Source organism: Saccostrea cucullata, unplaced genomic scaffold (genome assembly GCF_032062105.1).
Source record: "Saccostrea cucullata isolate Sc308-1 unplaced genomic scaffold, CSIRO_AGI_Scuc_v1 ctg1685, whole genome shotgun sequence".
Classification (NCBI taxonomy): Eukaryota; Metazoa; Mollusca; class Bivalvia; order Ostreida; family Ostreidae; genus Saccostrea; species Saccostrea cuccullata.
In genome coordinates this window covers 48132-68139 of record NW_026938677.1, presented here as the reverse complement: position 1 = coordinate 68139, position 20008 = coordinate 48132, and the positions used below count along the sequence as shown (strand labels likewise).

The window sequence follows — 20008 nt, the reverse complement described above, 5'->3', positions numbered from 1 at the left end:
ATGCAAACGAAAGAGCACAAACTATACAAGATACCCCACACGTCATACATAACACAACTTTTGCAATGTATATCTTTTTACTACAAAACTCCTCGGGTGTTTTGATGATATGTATATCAAAAACCCATCTGAACTATTTTTTGGATTTCGGTTAGGAACCATTTTCTTTGCCTAATCGAAGTTCACTCTTACATGACCCCAAATAGGATGTTGTTAGATGTTTGAAAGCATTAGGTTTAACATCTAATTTTAAAAATTGCTCTCCATCTGTGACATCAGTTTGGAATGTTATTGGTTTTACTATTGAGTAAAGTATTACAAAAACAGAATGTCTGGGTTTTTTTTCTCTGATGAGATTGGACAAAGATATGCATACTTAAATATCATCATTTTATGCACTTTTTCGGTACATATTAGATGAAAGCATGCTAACCGCTTTTCAGTACTTTCAGTACTTTGATTCATTAATGTAGTTATTTATTATTATATCTGTTAACAATATATTTTTATTTAAATCCACTGGGAATGAAAATTAACTTTGCTGTAAGAGACTTTTATTAGCGTTTTAAAATTTATTACCGGGTATAAACTTTGTGTATTTAATCAGTTCATGTTTATTTACATACTAAGGCAATAATGTGGACCTTATACATGTTTTAATGTCAAGGTCAATGTAAATTGTCACAGTTTCTTAACTAGACATATGATAATGTACTTTTTTTTCATAATTATTAATTTTTTAATGTAAATTTCCCTGGAATGACCGGGTGACACATATTGTAAATGTCAATGAGGAATGCTAATCGTTACAGGTCTGCTTTATCACGATGATTTTACCGGTTACTTGTAAAAATGTTACAATGCTCTATAAGCTCCATCTGAGTCACTTTAAGTAAGGATGATCACCGGGAACTGCGAGTGAATTTTTTAAATGAAGGTTGTCAAATATTTGTGGTGATTTTGTGACAGGTGAGAGAGTGTGGGCGATGCTTCAGTTGTTTGACACATCAGTACAGCAGGTTACCTGGGTAAAATCTTCCTAACGGCTGCACAGGTATCTATATCAGGGTAAAATAAGGAATAAGGATAGAATTAGAGTGGTTTGATGTTATACAAAAAATGGAGATCAGAAAGCAGCTGCTATTTTACAACTTTGTCTGAGTACTAGTCTAGATGATTTACTTTCAATTGAAGACAAAACGTACAAAAGAACATGAATTGTCTTGATGTGGTTACCGTGGCTTCTTGATGTTTTTATGGTGAAGCTTAGATACAAGTAATTAAACTGGATTGACTTTTGGCATGTGGGTTAAAAGTGATAAAATCTATCCTAAACATGCTAAAAAAAGCCTTTTCAAGTATACCTTATCAGCTGTAGTACATGTAGCATAAATGGGGGGAAGAACTTGAGGCACTCCTGTGAAACTTAAGATTTGGATTATTATAAACATAAGTGATAAATATTGGTTATGTTCTGTGACATCTGTTACTTAGGTGTCCAGTTATTGCCAATCATTACTGAATGGTCAAGCACTGTGTCATGTGATAGGAATGTTAACCTGGCATATTGACCTTTCTGATAAGGTCACTCAAGCAGCAAAGTAAACTGAAACCTTTAATGGTGTATTGGGAAAATAAAATATGAAAGATACCCAAAGTTTGTTTAAGGTTTTGGAAATTATTAAGGAAGATGAGTCATCCACATTTAGAGGACTGCCATTGAGAGGAATTTTAATGGTGTTCTTAATTGTCAAAGATGAAAGGGTTTTTGATCTTTGTACATCAGCAGTTAGCAGAAATATGTTGTTCATTTCAGAAAAAGGTCCATTCGTGTTCTTCCAGCCATTTCATCTGAGATATTAGTTTTTACAACACTGCTTCATTTTTCACTGCATGGTTCATTTTGAAAGAACTGGGGGTGGGGGGGGGGGGGGGATTTATGGAGTTTGAGACAAACAAAAACATAAACAAGTCTGTTGACTTAGAGCAGTCACACAAGATTTTTCCCATCATACAAGGCCATTTTGTTTTATAGATTCATTCAACTTTCACATAAAATTTTACACCTGAGCTTTTCATACTTGGGTAGCTACTAGCTTTGTATACAGGGTACACTTATAGGTATAGGGAAGCCTGACGTAACATAGTATACCGGTAACATTAGATTGTAGGTCACAGACAAATGGAGAACATTCAGTGGACTGGAATGTAGCACATTGTTCAGTCAGCACAAATCTATATACATGTTTAAACAGGTCACATACTTACCTGTTCCGGCCAGGTAGTCCTACCTGTGCCTCACTGCTATTAGTACCTGCAGAATCTACAGGTAAAGCACTTCTCACTAATTATAGTGTTACAGTAACCGATGAAAGATAAATGTTGTTTTTTGTGCAAATTAATGTTTTGTAGAAAAAAAAATAAATCCATGTTATATATATTTTGGATTTTGCAATGATCAATGAAGTTAAACTGCTGCTATTTATAGGTTGAATTAGCCAAAGGTCCTTGAAATGAAAAATGCTTTGTAATTTCATACTGTTAGCTTGCTTGAATATAATTTGCTGCTGAATACCTATGTAAAACTAGAGGTACTGTGAGCGATGAGCTCACTAAATGATACCCCCCGCCTCCCATATGGTTATAACTGGTGAAAAAGTCCATGTTTTCCTGTGGCCGGGAAACTCAAAATATGTGTCGGATCAAAAAGTAAAATAGGAGGTGCACAATGGCAATATGTAATAAAGATTCTGTGAAAGTTTCATCAAATTTCATTCAGTGGTATTAGAGGAGTTGCGGATAAGAGATGGGTACCCCAAAGCGTAACAGACGGACGGACGGACGGACGGACGTACAGACGGACGGACGGAATTAACGATTACTATATACCCTCCCACTTTTCAAGCGGGGGGTAAATTAAATTTATAAATTACATTGAGGGAGGGGGGTATTTTCCTATGCATTTACAGTCTACTTCCACTTTTGTAAGATAAGGGGGTGGGATCGATATATTGTATATGAACGTACCAGGAAGGACATCACAGTAGAATCCTGCTACAATGTAGCATGAAGGCTTGGGTAATGAGGGTTTTAATTTTTAAACAACACAATATTCCCATTCATTAACTACAAGTTGTTAGACCTTGGTAAACAGTTCATTCATCATCATGATCAGGGATTGTCTCTTTTCAGAAGTAGAGTTTTTTTTCCTGCGGAGAACATGACATGCTCTTTAGTGCGTAAATGTGCATGCATCCTGGTCCTCTGTATTGATTTCGTCCCTCTTTGACAAAGCCATTGATAGTTTCTTGTTTTCAAATAATTTTAAAAGAAGTGGAATAGTTCAGAGTGATTTATTGGTTTTATAAAAATGACATCAGGATTGTTCATGGTCTCGTTTCTTTGTGACAAGGTTGTTTAAGTTTGGAAGCAGATGGTGAAGCTGAAATTAAACCAAAGAGAGGCAAAAATGATTTTTATTTCGGGCAAAGATCTGTCCAGAATATCTGGCCTGCACTTTTAAAAGGGATGTCTTTTTTCAAGTATTCTTACTGACCTTCAAGGCACCTGATCTCAGAATTATTATGATCCTAGAGTTTGTGTCGGCATGAAATCAACTAATATTTTGTAGAGTTTTGAAATGTCATTTTTGTCAGAGCACTGCTTGAACTTTGGGGGGGGGGGGGGGGGGCTGTTACCTGTATAAGAACTGATGTGTGTGAGCAGTTTCTACAGAGAACACTAAGGCATTCTCCAAATGTAAAGTTTTCAAACCTATTAGAATACCAGTTTTCTGAAATCATTAATTTTATTCATTCGTTGTCATACTCAATTTCATTGGTGCACAAGCTAGTATAAACATTTGACACTGTCTGAAAAAAGCACAAAGCTTTAGTTGAAAGGAAGCTTTATGTAGTGAACAAATGTGTCCTTCACCTCGCTTGGATCCCAAAGGTGATTGGATTAAAACCAAGAATGACATCACTTGACAAATGTCCTGAATGGTATTTATATAAATAGAAAATCATGATTCATCATTATTCATTAATATCATTTGACAGTTGCATTAGTGTCCTTAAATTGATTTATATGCAGTCAACTTCATAATATACATGGTATTAAAATTAATATAACATATGCACTGCATATTTTTAAATATATATATAAATGTGATGCTTTGTTCTTTGTTTTGACAAAGTGCATTTCAATGCTTGTAAAAATTGTGATTTTAATCATTATGTGATAGATACATTAGGTAGAAACTTTGTACACCTGGTAGCTGTGTATGTGTAATTTAACAGCTAGGTTTATTACCGTTTAACATATCTTGTGGTAAGGGTTCTAAAAAAATATTTTTCAGTGTCATTGCCATTTTAGTTTCGTCATTTATGAAGGTTATTATTTCTTCAACAGGGCAACACGTGCATTCCAGCAAGTACTGTACACCGAACCTGGCTTTAAACGTGCTAACGAAGTACATATACGTCTAGGACTGATCCATAAAACCCTGCACAACCATGACGCAAGCATCAAGGTACTCCAAAGAAATAACATCTGAAACAAAATCCACACGTCATTGCGACACAGAATGTGACTCAAATATATAAATAACTAAAGCAAAGCTCATTGCAAAGCAACGAGTAGGTCTTCCGTCCAGTTTTGACCGGAAGTGACGTCAACAAGAGAAAGGAATGAGTTAAGACGCCTTCAGTGTCTCTAAAATTTAAAAGTTTTCAATTTTACCTTCAAAATAAGCTATTTTGGCTACTTCCGGTTTGACCGGAAGTGACATCATTTGACGAATTTAGACAATTTAGGCATCATTTCCGGCTGACGTCAAAGTCACAAGTACAAAAAAACTTTGAAAAAAACTCACATAAAACCATTTTTTCTATTTCTTTTGACGCAAGAGAAAAAATTTAATTTTTCGACTACTTCTGGTTTACACCGGAAGTTATTCAAATGGATGCCTTTTGTTGACGATTGTAAATGTGACCATAAGTTTTACTTGCCATTATTCAAAACGGTTAAATTTTTCAAAAAATCTCGAAAATTGATGTCACTTCCTGTGTCGACCGGAAGTGACGGATGCAAAATCAAAAGATGCCATGCATAACTGAAAGAGATGTGTTATCATCCCCCAAAATATCTTGATTAAATCTTGAGTGGTTAAGAAGGAGTTGCTTGGACAAAATGGCAATTTAAAAAAAGAAAATCGGACAAAAAATGTGACTGGAAGTGATTTTGCAAAAAATAAAAAAATTTTATGGAGATATTACATGTATAACAATGCATCATTCCTGAAAAAATCTTTGAAATCGGTCAAGTAGTTTCCGAGAAATCACGTGTACAGTGGAGCCTCATTTATCCGGACGCTTTGGTTCCCAAGCAAATTGTCCGGATAAATGAAGCGTCCGGATATCTGAATTCTATTGATTTCTCTTCCAGGTATACTGTATTTGTATTGTAACTCTTATATATGTAAAGAAAGATAAATACTATCGTATAGAAATAATAATTTATTATTTTAAAATGTGATTTTCTCCTCGTCAATAACAAACTGCCTTAAATCTTGCAATGAAGAACGTGGAAGATCTACTTTGCGTTGGCAGATTTCTTTCTTTAAGGTGGCGGAAATGCCGACTCGCGCTCTCTTTGCCGGCGGTGTAGACATGGTTGTTGCTGGAGAGCAGAATGACAAACATTGGATATAACACTGCTTATATGGGCAGATTTTTAATTACTCAGCTTATTTTTATTTTCTACTCTCCTATAAATTGATGAACATAGCCAAGCGATTTCTCTCATTTGCAGCTTTGATTACACCCAAGCGAGCTGTCAGTATCGAGTTCGAGTCTAATTTTAATTTGAATAGGCCTAGTTACTCATCCACGCTAAATCTGACATATAAAAAAAATCACGCAGTAATCTTTCCAAGCGAAATCATTGATTGTCTAAAATTATTTTAAAATTTTATTGAATGTTTTAGGTTTTTTTTTTCGATGATAACTGCCACTAATCTACAGATGAAAATTACACAATGTGCACATGTGTAGACAACGAGATTATGAAACTATGTCGTCCGGTCTATAAATAGAAAAATATTTAAAACCAGCTCTGTACTAAAATTATAAATATCTCGCAGATAACAAATAACTGAATAGAAAATTGTTTTCTGTTACCAACACAGTTAATTGTTTGTTTTCATTTGTGTATCGATCTCTCGTATATTATGACCATATCCACTTAGCATGCTTAATCCGTGGACTAATCATCGTAAGTCATTCATAACAGGTCACAGGTGATGATGACTGATCGTCTTGTAAAAACAATCAATCCGGCCAGTGTTTTCATAACAATTATCACTCAGTTCAGGCGTGAATGTTGACAAGAGTGGAAGTACAAATTAAAATTTACCGTCCGGATAAATGAAACAATTTATAACGTAAAAATACATTTTGTAGTAAAAAAGAGCCGTCCGGATACGGAACGCGGAATTCCGGATAAATGAGTCAAAATTACGTTAAAAAAATCCATTCCCGAGAAAATCGTCTGGAAGGTGAAGCGTCCGGATATCTGGCGTCCGGATATCTGAAGGTCCACTGTACTATGAAAAGGGAATAATAATAATAATAGGAAACATAAGAAAAACAGTAAGGTCTTCCGAAGGAAGTCGGAAGACCTTAATAAATAATAAGTTTTGAACATTCCAAAAAAAAAAAACAATTAATGTAGAAAGGATATAAATACAAACAAGGAAGATGTACATATAAAGGTTTAATAGCTCTTCTTTTTTAGCTCACCTGTCCATCTCTAAACTTTTCACATTCTCAACTTCTTCTCAAAAACCATGGGGCAGATTTTGTAGTACATGTACATATCATTAAAATTTGACATTACATAAATAAGACATAACATATAATTTGATATCTCCTTATGAGTGAAAAATTCTCAGATGGGATGTAAAACAACATACAATCAATCAATCAATATGATTATAATATAAACTTTCAAGAAATGAAAATATCATTTACACTCAGTTCTGTTTTTTTTAAGGACAATAAAAACTTGAATCTACAGTTGATATTGCTAGCATCCAGTTAAGGGTTAGTTTCTATCATCAAATTAATGCTATGTTCAAAATGAACAACAGTATATATAAGAGAGCTGTATGAGTGCTGTCCCATGGTATTTAGCTTGTAATTTTTGTAATGGTCAGATAGAATAGGAAATAATGTAATTTTTAGATGTTTCAACTGAAGGTAAAATGTTACTAGTAAATTCTTTTTAGAAAATAGTACACCTGTAACAATTGGCATTGAAATGCTTGTTGTGTTTGTGTATAATGAGACGTCTGTACAGCTGTTTCTGATTGGTTCTCCTCATCCTAAAGAGATGTTTTTGTTTCTTTTCAGCATTTCCGACAAGCTTTGAATGACTCAAACAAATGCTCCCTATCTAAAGCTCAAAGTAAGTTTATGTTCTTTTGATGACATTTTGAAAAAACACTTTCTGAAACTTCCTTACAACTTTTTAAAATATGAGGTATACAAAATAAGGAAAATGATAAATTTTCGTAATATTCAGATTTTTCAAAAAACTCAAAGTACTTTTCGTTACAAAGAATGAAAGTCATTCTTAATTCATATATGTTAATAGGATATTTCCACAATTGTAAAACACTTCCCTATACAAGGAACAAAAAAGCTTTCACAAGTATATTACTAATATGCATATTCATTGATGTGTAAGTAATTTTGTGAATTAAGAGGAGGCATTTCGTGAATTATAAAAAGTGTTTCAAAACTGGGTAAAATTACGAGCGTCCTGTTTCCTTGTTTCTGATTTTACAGTGAACGTTTACGTGACTGAGAGCTGGGTCTCGGTAGAGAACATCCTTCATTTAATAAATTAATTCCAGGAAATCCTCGCACCAGAGATTGTAAGAAATGTATATAGAGTTCTGCATATGATGTGTCTCCGAAGCTTACAAAACGACATGAAGCTTTTCTTGTAAAATATTTCATTTTAAGTCTCCACGGTTTCAAAGTATAACTTAGTTGACCTATTAGCACCTTTTTACTTATGAATGTGTGCAAAACTTCTTACAGAGAAAATGTATATGATTCAGACATGAAAATTAATACTCAAATTACACCTCCTCTCATTTTATCCTATAATATTTTTTTTGTATTTTTCAGTTCGCCTCCACATTGCACATCTTTTAGAAATACAGGTAAATTAATTGCTTTGTTATTAAAAAGCTCCAACTACGCTAGTTAAGCATGCAGTAGTTATTCAAATGAGGCTAGTTTAGCATAGCATAGTTATTTAATAGCTAGATAAAACTAGGGTAGGCCTGACAGCATGCAGTAGTTATCAATAGCTAAATCAAACAAGGCAAGGACAGCATGTATGTTATTCAATTACTAGATCAAATGAGGCTAGTGCAGCATGCAGTAGTTATTCAGTTACTAGATAAATCTGGGCTATGTCAGCATTTAGTTGTTTTCAATAACCAGATCAAACTAGGCAAGGGCAACATGCAGTAATCAATATCTAAATCAAACAAGACTAGAACATCATGCAGTAGTTATCAATAGCTAGATCAAACAAGACTAGAACATCATGCAGTAGTTATCAATAGCTAAATCAAACCACTAAGGCAAGGACGGCATGCAGTATAAGTCTGCTGATTCATGTTTGCAATGACCACATAGTTATGAGGTGTAGACCAAGAACATTATCACTTATTATACCCCACGCAACTAGTTGCGGGAGGTATAATGTTTTTGACCCGTCCGTCAGTCAGTCAGTCAGTCAGTCCGTCAGTCATCAGCGCAACTCCTCATAAACCGCTGCACAGAATTTCATCAAACTTTGCAGGTATTTAGGACATAATGTGTAGATGTGCATATTACCAGGAAATTCCGATTCCATTATTTTTTCACTTTTTAACTTAGGCATTTGGCCATACCTTGAATATAGAGATGAACAGTTTGTCAGCGCAACTCCTCATAAACCGCTGCACAGAATTTCGTCAAACTTTGCAGTTATTTAGGACACAATGTGTAGATGTGCATATTACTAGGAAATTCCGATTCCATTATTTTTTCCGGGAATTTCCGCACTTTTTAACTTAGGCATTTGGCCATACCTTGAATATAGAGGTGAACAGTTTGTCAGCGCAACTCCTCATAAACTGCTGCACAGAATTTCGTCAAACATTGCAGGTATTTAGGACATAATGTGTAGATGTGCATATTCCCAGGAAATTCCAATTCCATTATTTTTTCCGTGAATTTCCGCACTTTTTAACTCAGGCATTTGGCCATACCTTGAATATAGAGATGAACAGTTTGTTATCAACTCCTCATAAACCGCTGCACAGAATTTCAAACACACAGGTACTTAGGACACAATATGTAGATGTGCATATTTCCAGGAAATTTTGATTCCATTATTTTTTCTGGGACTTTCCGCACTAAATACTTAGGTTTTTGGCCATACCTTTTATATAGAGATAAACAGTTTGTCAGCGCAACTCCTCATAAACCACTGCACAGAATTTCGTCAAACTTTGCAGATATTTAGGACACAATATGTAGATGTGCATATTACCAGGAAATTCTGATTCCTTTATTTTTCCTAGACTTTTTGGCCATACCTTTTATATAGAGATGAACAGATTGTCAGCGCAGCTCCTCATAAACCACTGGACAGAATATCATAAACTTTGTAGATATTTAGGACACAATATGTAGATGTGCATATTACCAGGAAATTCCGATTCCTTTATTTTTCCGGGAATTTCCACACTTTCCAACTTAGACTTTTTGGCCATATTTTGAATATACAGATGAACAGTTTGTCAGCACCACTCCTCTTAAACTGTTGTATAGATATTTAGGACATATTCCATTATTTTATCCCAAAGAATTTTGCCTATTATTCAAGAAAATTTCTCCCCCCCCCCAATGCCAAGAAATTTTGATTCCATTATTTATCTAGTTCATTCCACATTTAAATGTCCTCATATGCAAGACATTTTGATGTGAAAATTTTTTGCAATTACATGTATTGCCCTTTTTGATCTATACTATGTATTTAAAGTGCACTAGCTGTGCCTTTCATTATGTGTATCACTGTCAAGTTTTGGGGGAGCGTGGGGTATGTGAGCTAGCTCACTTTTTCTTTCATATTGCCAATGGAATAAAGTGACTATGTAAAATGGCAGGTTTTCACTTCAACAGAACAAGCAAAGCACTACTGATTATGTAATCTTTATTTTTCATAGAACAATTGTTACTTGTGAAGCCAATAATTTATTCACTTTCATTTATTTTCAGTATCCAGTAGTTTTCATACTATTTATAGTAAAGTTAATCAACTGCAAATGCTGTTTATGAAAGAAACACTATTGCATTTTGTTTTCATGTTTGTCACGTAGATTACAAACTAATTTACATGTTAAAACATTTAAAGTTAGAAAAAATAAGAAACAAGGGATTATTTAACAATTATTTATCTTACATATCAGATGAGTGGTTGAAAAAACAATTTGTTCAGATTTTCTGGAAAAGAAAAAAAAAATTCTTGAAGAATCGAGAAAGAGAAAGGGGGAATGAGAGAAGAGTTCACTTAGTGAAGAATGATTTTTGAATATTTCTTTTTGAAGATCTAAGATTGAAGTGCCAATTTAAGTTTACTGATATATTTGCCAGGTTTGCTAATTTCTTTAATGTCTTTGAAGTAATAAGAATAGAAAGCGGCCTTTCTCATTAAGGCTGAATATTTTATAGCTCAGTATCCCACACATACTTTTTGTTTGATTTCATCCATTAAAAGCAGTAAAGGAACTAACGTATAAAGAGATGAATGAGATGTTTTATATACGACTGATTAAGTATTTAACTGAAAAAAAAACAGTATGAAAAGGCTAAATAATTTCAATATATGGATTTTTATATTTTCTTTCGGAAAAATGTCAAAGTAATTCGATATTGTTTTATGCAGAACTCTTTTTTTTCCCATGAGTTTGGATATATTGTACAAAATATTTTAAACCCTTCATGCTGACTTTGCATATGTATACTATACAACAATTTGTACATGAGAAAGTGGTACCTATCGAATTTAAGTAGGTTGTCTTCCCGTTATGTAAAAGTAAGAGTAATTGATTTTTATGTTTGATGATTGATAAAAAAAGAAGCCCGCACACGTCTTTTGTGTGACATCACTACGCCCACGTGTTTGAGAGAGTGTCAATTTCATACATATAAACCAAGGATTTAACTCCGTTGTACAAATACCTGTCTGATGATGAAATGTGGTGCATATCAAATGTAACGACTGAGTAAATACAGCTACGTTCTCATTCACATCCAGCACTGTACACCAAGGAACAAGTTCTCAAGTCAACCTGATCCTAAGCATGGTGTGAAATGGACTAGAATTTAGGGGGGCTAATAATAATGAAAAAAGTTTTATGTACTAAGATGGCACATGTTAATTAAAGTGGTTTGAAGGGGAAAAAATAGATTTCTTGTCATAGTTGAAATGAGTATGATGTCAGTCAGATTTTACAGTGTTGTGTCATCTTCATTCAATATGTAAATTCTTGTTAACAGGGAAAGTACAAACAGGCCAAGGAAGCCTACGAACACTTTGAGAGTCCGGACGTATCGGAGCCCCAGGTCAAGGCCACTGCCCTCAAACAACTAGGTAAGTCATGGCTCCATTACTATCTCTCTCAATTTTTATCTCATCTGTATGGGTTTCTTTTATCGAACTTAACAACTCTATGGCATGCAAGACTTCCATCTAAGATATTTCAGTGATGTTATATCTGCCGTATCTGCAGGAGTTAGCCTTTGACAAAACCTACACACTCCCTCTCCTAGTTTATGTGTTACGTCAGTGCGTTCATTTCTGTACGTATTGATCAGACAGAGTCTGGGTTTTCTTTAGTATCATCTGACCTACTTAGACTGCTTTGTAGACCTCTTTTATGGCACACAGACAAATAAGCAGGCTACAGTTAATTTGGTAGGTCAAATTCTATGCCTGACAAAAATAAACCTAACCATGTAATTTTGATTGCCGTGTTTCTTGTAAAAGTAACCTAATTTTTGTCCCTATTAAAAAAAAAAACCTCCCTGCGATCAGTCACATCCGTCAGCCTATCGGTGGAGGTTCTCTCCATAGCTGGTATTGATTTTTATAAAACTACACAGTTGTGTCATGCACCTTAAAAGGATGTTATTTTTTTTTCTTTCTGACGTAGTAGACAGGATATAAATAAATCCATGTGTAAATTTTCCCACTATAAAAATTCCTGCCGAGAGGACAGATTGCGTAAGCAATACACCGATGGCTGATATAGAGCAAAATAATGGTAGGATTTTTTGAGACTCTACTGCTTTTAAAATTTACTTTGTTCTAATGAAAATGAAATGAAAAAAAAATTTCCATACCAAAGAAATAGCTGTATTTGTTATATTTAATATTGTGCTTAAACTCCTTTAAAATTTTTACTTCTCAGGGTGAAATGTAATTTTTTTATGTCATACTTTCATAGTTGTGTAATGTAAAAGAATATGTGTAGAAATTATACCACTGTCAACTAAATAGGGTCATTTACATAAATTTACTGGTAAAGAGCAATGAATTGGTGTCACTCTTTTATATGTATGTCAGTAAATTGTGTTTATAACAGGTTTTTTTTCCTGGCTTCATTTAAACATATTAATGTCATAAAGTCTCCTGTCAATGCTCTACAACAGTGAGACGTACAGTAATTGCTAAGTCAGGTGAGTAATTATTTCCCAAGATATCTTCCCGTGGAATGATATAGATTAAAACTCTTGTAGGCTGGTTATACCACGTAACAGAACAGCTAGGGGACAAGAATCGTCGCGAGAGTTTGGCCGTCCACTATCTGAAGGAGTCGCTGTCCACAGACAACACCAACGGACAGACCTGGTACCTCCTGGGAAGGTAGAGATTACATCCAATCAGAGGACGGACGCCAAATAATATATCAATAATAAGCATTAAAAGACAAACAGTCCCCTGGAATGGGAAATGTTTTTAACTCCTTATATTATGTCTAGACAAATGTGTGAATTAACAAGCCATTTTCTCTGATGTTATGCTTCAAGCAATAAAACTTGTGAATAATAACACTTATTATTATACAGTCTAATTGGTTTACTGTTTCTAGCAATTATATTCAACAGATCCAATTGATATGTGTAAAACCATAAACCTCTCTAACCAGAGGCTATGTCATAGACTTAGTGTGAAGTGTAATTGTTTTGATGATGTCTGGAATTTTGATTTTTTTAAATTCTTGGCAGGTGTTTTTCTACTCTGGGGAAAGTGCACGATGCCTTTGTATCCTATCGTAATTCCATTGACAAGTCGGAAGCTAGCGCAGACACCTGGTGCTCGATAGGGTAGGTCTTAACAATCACACACTTATTACTATTAACCCTATTTTTGTAGATTTAAAATTAATAGGTTTTTGTACTTATTAAGCTTATTTGTAGAATTGAAATTAAAAGTTTTTTTGTTTTCAAAAATATCAGATGTCACAATTTCAAAAGAAAAACATAGCGAAATACCAGTATTAAATATTGACATTTAAAAAATTTTTATTGGAAATGTTGGCAGATGAAAAAGGCATTTACCTATTGAAAAATATGTATAAATGTCACAAAATGTCTATTTTGATAACAGTTGTTAATGAATTGCATCAGGTGAACTTATGATGTTTAGACCTTTATAAACTGCCTTCAGAATATCAATATTGAATTGTTGCTTTATTTTGTATAGTTCTTTACCAGTTTTACAGTTTGATTGCTGCAGAATTTGATTGTTGTATTTTATAAAATATTTTATCATTTTAATTTCATTATGTAGAATTTGATTTTGTGGAGAATTTATTGTTATACCTTTGTAATTGAAGATTCAGGGGTATATCATTTTTGCCCTGTCTGTCTAGCTGTCTGTCTGTCTTTCTATTTATCTATCTGTCTGTCTGCAAAAGCTTCAACATTGCTCATAACTTTATTTGGGTACCATCAAATTAACCTCTTGACCTTGACTTTGAAGTTTGACACACTTTGACAAAAAAATTTCCAAACTTTAACCTTGGCCATAACTTTTGAACAGTTGGTGCTTTCATACTTCACAAGTGTATTCATTGTGACAAAATCTTTCAGTGGGTCTATATATTTTTGACCGTTTGCCCTTGACCTTAGAGTTTGACCCATCTTTTAAAATTTTTTTGAACAGTTGGGAATAGGGCTTTCATATTTCATTGGTATATTCCTTGTGACAAGATTTTCCTCTAGATACCAACAAATATGACCTTTTGACCATTGACCTATGGAGTTTGACTTTCATTTGAGAAACTTCAATTCTTGCCATAAGCTGCCATACAGGGGCATTAGTGTTTCATAAACACATCACGTTTTGTTAAGTATTGCTCTATTTTGATTTTATTTTCATTTTTTAGAGTACTATACCAGCAGCAGAACCAGCCTATGGATGCTTTACAGGCCTATATTTGTGCCGTACAGTTAGATAAAACCCACACTGCAGCCTGGACAGATCTGGGAATCCTCTACGAGAACTGTGATCAACCCAAGGATGCTTTAGCCTGTTATGTCAATGCCACCCGAAACAAAGGTCAGCATAACATCAGGCCACACTTTTACCCCCCAGAAAACTGAGCTCATGTGATTATGTGAAATATACATGTATATTGTAGTTGAAGTATTGTTCTGTATTTGTCCGTGCATGTTTCCATAGATAAGGGGACAAAAATTAAAACCCATATCAATCCTATAAACGTAGATAACAACACACAAATCAGCAAGCTGGATACATCACAGTTAATATACAATATTACAGATTGTTATCTATTGTATAGTTAATTACGGCCTTTGTAAGGAATGTAAGCTTTCTCTTGATAAGCTGCTTACTCTAACTGTGGTGTACATGTTGTGTATGTGACAAGGCTACAGAGGGGAGATATACTAGCATCATATAACTGGAGATTTCATTATAGGAGGAATTAACTCAAATCTGACCACAAAAATCAAGTACCTTCAGCAGCATTTAGATAGTGTTGCAGTACAGCATCTTCAGAGCAAGTAAGTTTTTACTGCTGTTTCCAAAGGTAAATGATTAGGCTAGCCATTGTTTACAATCAGTTTTGTTTTCTGTTCTAGATATTGATGAGCTGTTCATTTATTCTAGTGTTTTGTAATAAACCTAACTAGTGACTACCCTGTGTATAAGTATAAGTAACCTGGTGTGTGTGTTATTTTTAGACAGAAGAAGTTACCTAGTATCGAGGAAGCTTGGGCCCTGCCCATCCCCGCGGAGCTGACCTCTCGTCAAGGTCAGGGAACAATCCTACAGGTCAGTTAACAATGTATTATTAGAGCCTTCAGATGTACCTGAAGAAAGAGCCTACAGAGTACTGAACATTAACTGATGAACTGTTAGTGGAAATTGTATTTTCCAAGTCAAAATAATTTTAAATTACCTTGATTTTTTTAATACAATCATGTATACATGTATATAAATTTATTATGTATTTCCAGCATCCAATGGGAAAGAATGCCATGCTCCATTCTCAGGCAATGGGAGTTCAACAGAATAACTTGTCACCTGGCAACCCAGGGGTCATACTTCCTGATGACCCCTTGAACAAGAAGAAGAATCTCAAAAGGGTAGGAATCTTTTCCTTCTACACGTATATACAGACTGATTTGATGAAAGTTATTGTGGATTTGTCTGTTTATTTATTATACTTGTACACTTGTAGCCCTCCTCTGAGCCCTTGGAGTTGCCAGCCCCTCCCCCTTTGACCCCCCAGCAGATTCAACTCTTTCACAGCCTGCAACAAAATGAGGTTTAACTAAAACCTATATTTTGAAATAATCTTGTATATTTAAAAGCAGTTCATCTTAAATTGTGAATGTCGTAGTAAATTAAATATGGCAGCACCTGCTATTTAGAAATTGTGTTCGTTATATATGACACTACATGTGTGTAATATTTTAAGGCAAGCCTAAATCCTGGGCAGAGACAACAGCTTCAGAACCTGCACCATCAGATGCTGAGACATCAACAGTACCAGGTAAAGATGCAGCAGCGTGCTGCCGACCCAGGTCAGAGGTCATCAGACATGCTCAACGGCATGCCTTTGTCCACACATATCACGTCATCAGGACTTTTACCTCATGCCAACATTCCAGAAAACACTGCACAATCTCAGGGAGACACAGGAACACCTTTGGCTTCATCAGTCCATCCAGAGAGCACCTCAGAGGCTGGGCTTCCAAAGGACCTCCAGAAATTTGTGACGGATCACTTAAATGAGATAAATGAGACTGATTTGTCAGCCTTGCTGACCTCCTCTAGACATGATCTAGCTACATCAATCGCCGAGGACTTACTGGCACAGTTCACTCAGAGTCAGAGTTCTAGCGTGAAGAAGCAGGAGACTTCAGTGTTAAGTACTCAACAGTTGTCAGAATCTAGTCCACGAGATACCACACCCATCTCCCATGACTCTGTGAAAAATACTAGTCCCAGTAAACATTCCCCACAGACGCCTAGGGAGCCACGAATCGACCCCACCCAGGTAGAATACAGAGTTAAATGTGATAGCGACACCAAGCTTGTTATATCACGGAATATCCCCCGCAGCCACTCACCTCCATCTGCCCCCTTCAACATCTCAATCAACATGAAGGGCAGGGAGGTACTAGCAGCCTGCAAGGGATATGGTAAGTAGGGAAAAACTACTTAAGGGATACAGACTCCATTTCATGAAAAGAAAATTATGAATTTCAGATCATATTTTTAATTGTCAGTTGTTCTCATTTACAGGTAGAAGTGGAATAACAACTAGTATGCTGGGAGACAGGTGCCCTCCTCGACCCCCGTCCCCTCCCTACCCTCTACCTAAGGACAGTCTCAATCCCCCAACACCCAGTGTTTATGTAAGTCAAAGACACATTTAAGATGCCTCTTCATATATATAAAATATATTTATTAATACCATCAAGATTTTTACTGATTTTTCATCTTCTGTTCATCTGATGTGATGATGTTTACCTTTTCAGCTTGAAACCAAGAAAGATGCTTTTTCTATAGAACTTCAGCAGTACTGTTACTCCCAGCCTGTGGTTGTTATTAGGGGACTTGCTGGAGCTTTAAAATTAGGTAGAGTACCTTGACTTTATACATATTCATTTTCCTGTGTGTTTGCCACAGTGTATGTAAAGGGAAATAACTTGTGTTTTTTTTTCAGATTTGGGATTGTTTTCAACCAAGAGCCTGGTGGAGGCCAATGCTGACCATGCAGTAGAAGTGCGAACACAGGTCAATATTTTATCCAACTTTGATTAAAACTAGTAATACTTTGTCAAAAAAATTTTATCCTCTACAGAATCATGGAGAACAAATTAAATCTTTCTGTAATGCAGTAGCAACAAAGGAACCTTAACTATGAATTCTTGAAAAGATATGCTAAATAGCAGTTATCATAAGCTTTAATTGTTCATTAAAAAAATCTTTTGCTTGTCATTTCATCATAAAATAAGTGTAAATAATGTTATTACAGAAACAACAAGCCCCAGATGAGAATCGGGATGTGTATGGTAACCGACTCTGGCGCTGTGACAGCAGTCGAGGCAGGACCACCATAGCTAGATATGCTCAGTATCAAGCCTCCTCATTTCAGGAGTCCCTCAGGGTAATTAGGCTGAGCCTTGTTTTTATATTATTTTAACGTATTCTTATGTAAATCATCAAAGAACTTTCGTAATTATAAGCCAGATTATTCAGGAACCTATCATGGTGTACAATATGATATTTTGTGTTTGATGACTTTTAGGAGGAGAATGAGAAAGCTAAAGGACTTCACAAGGACTCTGACAGTGATTCTAACTCCTCATCAGGAGCCAAGGGGTAAGTCATCAACAGGAAGAAGCTTAACTCTTTACTCCTGTCACAATTTCATGAACTGGTCGTATCCCTAGAGTGTTTGGTTGGATGCCCCTTTTACTGTTTTAGATGAATTGGAGTGCAGTTTAATACTGAACTATTAGGGATTAAAATATTTCATTTATGCTATGTATTAAATGTCATTGTATTCATAATAAAATAAAATTTTCAAATCTCTTTACATAATTTTGATTGTAATTTGCTGTAAATAAAGAATTCAGGTGAAAGCAGGTGTAAATCCCTAAAAAGATATTTTCAATGTGTAAATTTTATTGTAGAAGGAAGAAGAAGACAATTAAGTTTGGTACAAATGTTGATCTTTCTGACGAGAAGAAGTGGAAGCCTCAGTTACAGGAGTTGACAAAGTTACCCGCATTTACAAAGGTCGTATCCGCTAGCAACCTGCTGAGCCATGTCGGTAACACCATTCTAGGGATGAACACTGTACAGCTGTACATGAAGGTTCCTGGGTCAAGGACACCAGGTCAGAGTTCATCTTTATCACTCAGTATATCTGGAAAATAAAAAAAACTACTTAATGATTTTCAGGGTCAAATTTCTATTAAATGTGAAAGATATTTCCATTTAGATCTATCATCTACCCAGAAATGGTTTATACTTGATAGTAATAGTCTGTCATTGAATTGAAATAAGATTACGTATGGTGTCCTTATTTTGAAACGAGGGTTTATTTAAATCATATAGGTCATCAAGAGAACAACAATTTCTGTTCCGTGAACATCAACATAGGCCCTGGGGACTGTGAATGGTTTGCTGTGCCTGAGGCCTACTGGGGGGTTATTCATAACCTCTGTGAAAGGTAATGATCTACTTACACTCAGTTGTTATCAATATTAAGAATCCTTATCAACTGAAGCAAAAAAATAAAAATGAAAAACTCAGTGTGTCAGTGCCAGTGTTCATCTTGTTTTGTATACACTGTATTCAGGAACACTTTGAAACACCTGACTGGTTCATGGTGGCCATTGTTCATGTTTCTGTACATTTATTATTACAGGAAAAATGTGAACTACCTGACTGGTTCATGGTGGCCATTGTTCATGTCTCTGTACATTTATTATTACAGGAATAATGTGAACTACCTGACTGGTTCATGGTGGCCATTGTTCATGTCTCTGTACATTTATTATTACAGGAATAATGTGAACTACTGTACATTTCTGTACATTTATCATTACAGGAATAATGTGAACTACCTGACTGGTTCATGGTGGCCATTGTTCATGTCTCTGTACATTTATCATTACAGGAATAATGTGAACTACCTGACTGGTTCATGGTGGCCGATGCTGGAGGATCTGTATGAGGAAGACGTCCCAGTGTATCGGTTCATACATGTCTGTGTACATTTATTATTACGGGATTAATGTGAACTAACTGGTGTGGCCATTGTTCATGTCTGTGTATATTTATTATTACAGGAAAAATGTGCATTGGGTGCAAGCAGTTGTAAGTGACCCAGTGTTTGAAATATCAACTTTTCTCCCATTAAATGATTGAGTACTAGTATTTGTTTAATTTTCATATTATTGCAGACATAAATTAGTTACGGATGAAAACTTAAATATTCATTGATATTTGATTGTTATTAATAGGGCTGGTGTAACAACATTGCCTGGAATGTGGGCCCCGTGAATGCTCGTCAGTTTCAGCTGGCCTTAGAACGCTATGAGTGGAATAAACTCCAGAGCTATAAATCCATAGTTCCCATGGTGCATCTGGCCTGGAACATTGCCAGGAATTTAAATGTTTCAGAGCCCAAGTTCTTTGAACAAGTAAAGTGAGTCTGAAGTTGTCATATTCACACAATACATACATTTAACATCATTCATGGAATACTTATTTTCTATGCCTTCTAGAGAATGATTTCAGTGTCTTTTCTACAGACACTATGATTTCAAGTATACTTCTCAGGCCATTATTTTTAGAAAATATCTCAAAAAGAATGCTAATT

The 20008-nt window shown here is 35.1% G+C and overlaps 1 protein-coding gene across 1 annotated transcript in view; it reads left to right on the top strand.

Annotated features, from left to right (window-relative positions):
* Positions 1-20008, top strand: part of LOC134250894 (lysine-specific demethylase 6A-like) — a 39566-nt gene that overhangs the window by 16292 nt on the left and 3266 nt on the right. Inside the window, exons 5-26 of the mRNA XM_062733253.1 lie at positions 4414-4534; positions 7416-7470; positions 8202-8236; positions 11631-11724; positions 12873-12999; positions 13362-13460; positions 14525-14697; positions 15080-15164; positions 15345-15435; positions 15621-15749; positions 15845-15931; positions 16085-16811; positions 16915-17027; positions 17151-17250; positions 17339-17409; positions 17651-17782; positions 17924-17997; positions 18312-18517; positions 18739-18853; positions 19304-19410; positions 19475-19503; positions 19650-19834. Of these exons, the coding sequence (XP_062589237.1) occupies positions 4414-4534; positions 7416-7470; positions 8202-8236; positions 11631-11724; positions 12873-12999; positions 13362-13460; positions 14525-14697; positions 15080-15164; positions 15345-15435; positions 15621-15749; positions 15845-15931; positions 16085-16811; positions 16915-17027; positions 17151-17250; positions 17339-17409; positions 17651-17782; positions 17924-17997; positions 18312-18517; positions 18739-18853; positions 19304-19410; positions 19475-19503; positions 19650-19834 (2955 nt within the window). The remainder of the gene's footprint in view (positions 1-4413; positions 4535-7415; positions 7471-8201; positions 8237-11630; positions 11725-12872; positions 13000-13361; positions 13461-14524; positions 14698-15079; positions 15165-15344; positions 15436-15620; positions 15750-15844; positions 15932-16084; positions 16812-16914; positions 17028-17150; positions 17251-17338; positions 17410-17650; positions 17783-17923; positions 17998-18311; positions 18518-18738; positions 18854-19303; positions 19411-19474; positions 19504-19649; positions 19835-20008) is intronic.